At 64.2% G+C, this 1,174-nt stretch overlaps 1 protein-coding gene across 1 annotated transcript in view; it reads left to right on the top strand.

The window, feature by feature from the left end:
* DCLK1 (doublecortin like kinase 1) overlaps positions 1-1,174 on the top strand; it is a 161,594-nt gene that overhangs the window by 145,143 nt on the left and 15,277 nt on the right. Inside the window, exons 16-17 of the mRNA XM_045294001.1 lie at positions 113-209; positions 630-762. Coding sequence (XP_045149936.1) covers positions 113-209; positions 630-762 — 230 coding nt within the window. The remainder of the gene's footprint in view (positions 1-112; positions 210-629; positions 763-1,174) is intronic.

Here is a 1,174-nt window from a genome sequence, read left to right as displayed (position 1 = left end):
AAGGCGCTGGCCGCATGTGGGGCAGGGGTGTCCAGGGAGGGTGGTGTCCAGGGTGGGAGGGGTCCATGGCGGGGCTCACATAGCAACCCCCCTCCTTCCTTGCTGCCCACAGGAGCGGTGACGACCAGGAGGTGCTGTTTGACCAGATCCTGATGGGACAAGTGGACTTCCCCTCTCCCTACTGGGACAACGTTTCCGACTCGGCCAAGGTGGGTGCCGCCCGCCCGGCTGCTGCCCGGAACGCAGAGGGGCCCCTGAGAAACCGGCAGCTCTCCTCTGACACAGGATGCACTTGAGGTCCCCAGGGGTCAGAACTGCCACTGCCCACCTGGGGAATCCGCCCACCTGGGGAATGTGCCCACGGGGGTTGGGGGCAACCCTGCAGGGTGGAGCAGAGCCTCCCTGTGGGCTTCCAAGGCCCTCCATCTTTTGGGGAGCAGACAGCCGCATCTTTCTCCCAAGGAGCACCTGGTGGGTGTAAACCACCGACCTTATAACCTTACGGTGAGCAGCCCGGCGCTCTCCCACCAGCACTCCACACACTTCTCCACACCAAGCACAGGCAGGGACGTGAGGTCACCTGGGCTTTCCCCGAGAGCCACTGACCGCCCCCTGCCTTCTCCCCACAGGCTCTCATCACCATGATGCTGCTGGTGGACGTGGACCAGCGGTTCTCGGCCGTCCAGGTCCTGGGGCACACCTGGGTCAGTGTAAGTGTCCCCCCCCACAGAGTCCCTTCTGCAGACTGCTGGCAGATCCCCTGAGACCGCGCCCCCTCGGCCCGGTGCTGGTGTGTCTCCCCGCCTGACATACTCAGAGGGAGGTGCCAGGGCTTGTGCCCGCACCAGCTGCGCTGGGTGCCGGGGCCCCATCGTTTCTCAGGGAACTGACCCTTGGGCAGCAGCATAGGCCAGGCCCCTGCGGGAGGCAACAAAACTTAGGAAGCCTGGTCCTCAGGGCCCATGACGTACGTGCTGGGCCTGGTGCCCATGTTACAGACAGGGAGGCTGAGGGAGACGCTGGCTTGGTGCCAGAACCTGCCACCACCTCTTCCTCCTCCTCAAGTCCTGACTGATAGCCGAGTGCATGGAGGGCACTGGGGGCAGGCAGCGGTCAGAGTAATAGCACTTGCCATGAGCGGAGGTGTGTGTGTGTGTGTGTGTGTGTGTGTGTG

Source organism: Echinops telfairi, unplaced genomic scaffold, assembly GCF_000313985.2.
Source record: "Echinops telfairi isolate 266 unplaced genomic scaffold, ASM31398v2 ScPeMD7_2565;HRSCAF=3150, whole genome shotgun sequence".
Classification (NCBI taxonomy): domain Eukaryota; kingdom Metazoa; phylum Chordata; class Mammalia; order Afrosoricida; family Tenrecidae; genus Echinops; species Echinops telfairi.
Note: the sequence above shows the minus strand (reverse complement) of the source record. Positions and strands in the feature narration are given on the sequence as shown.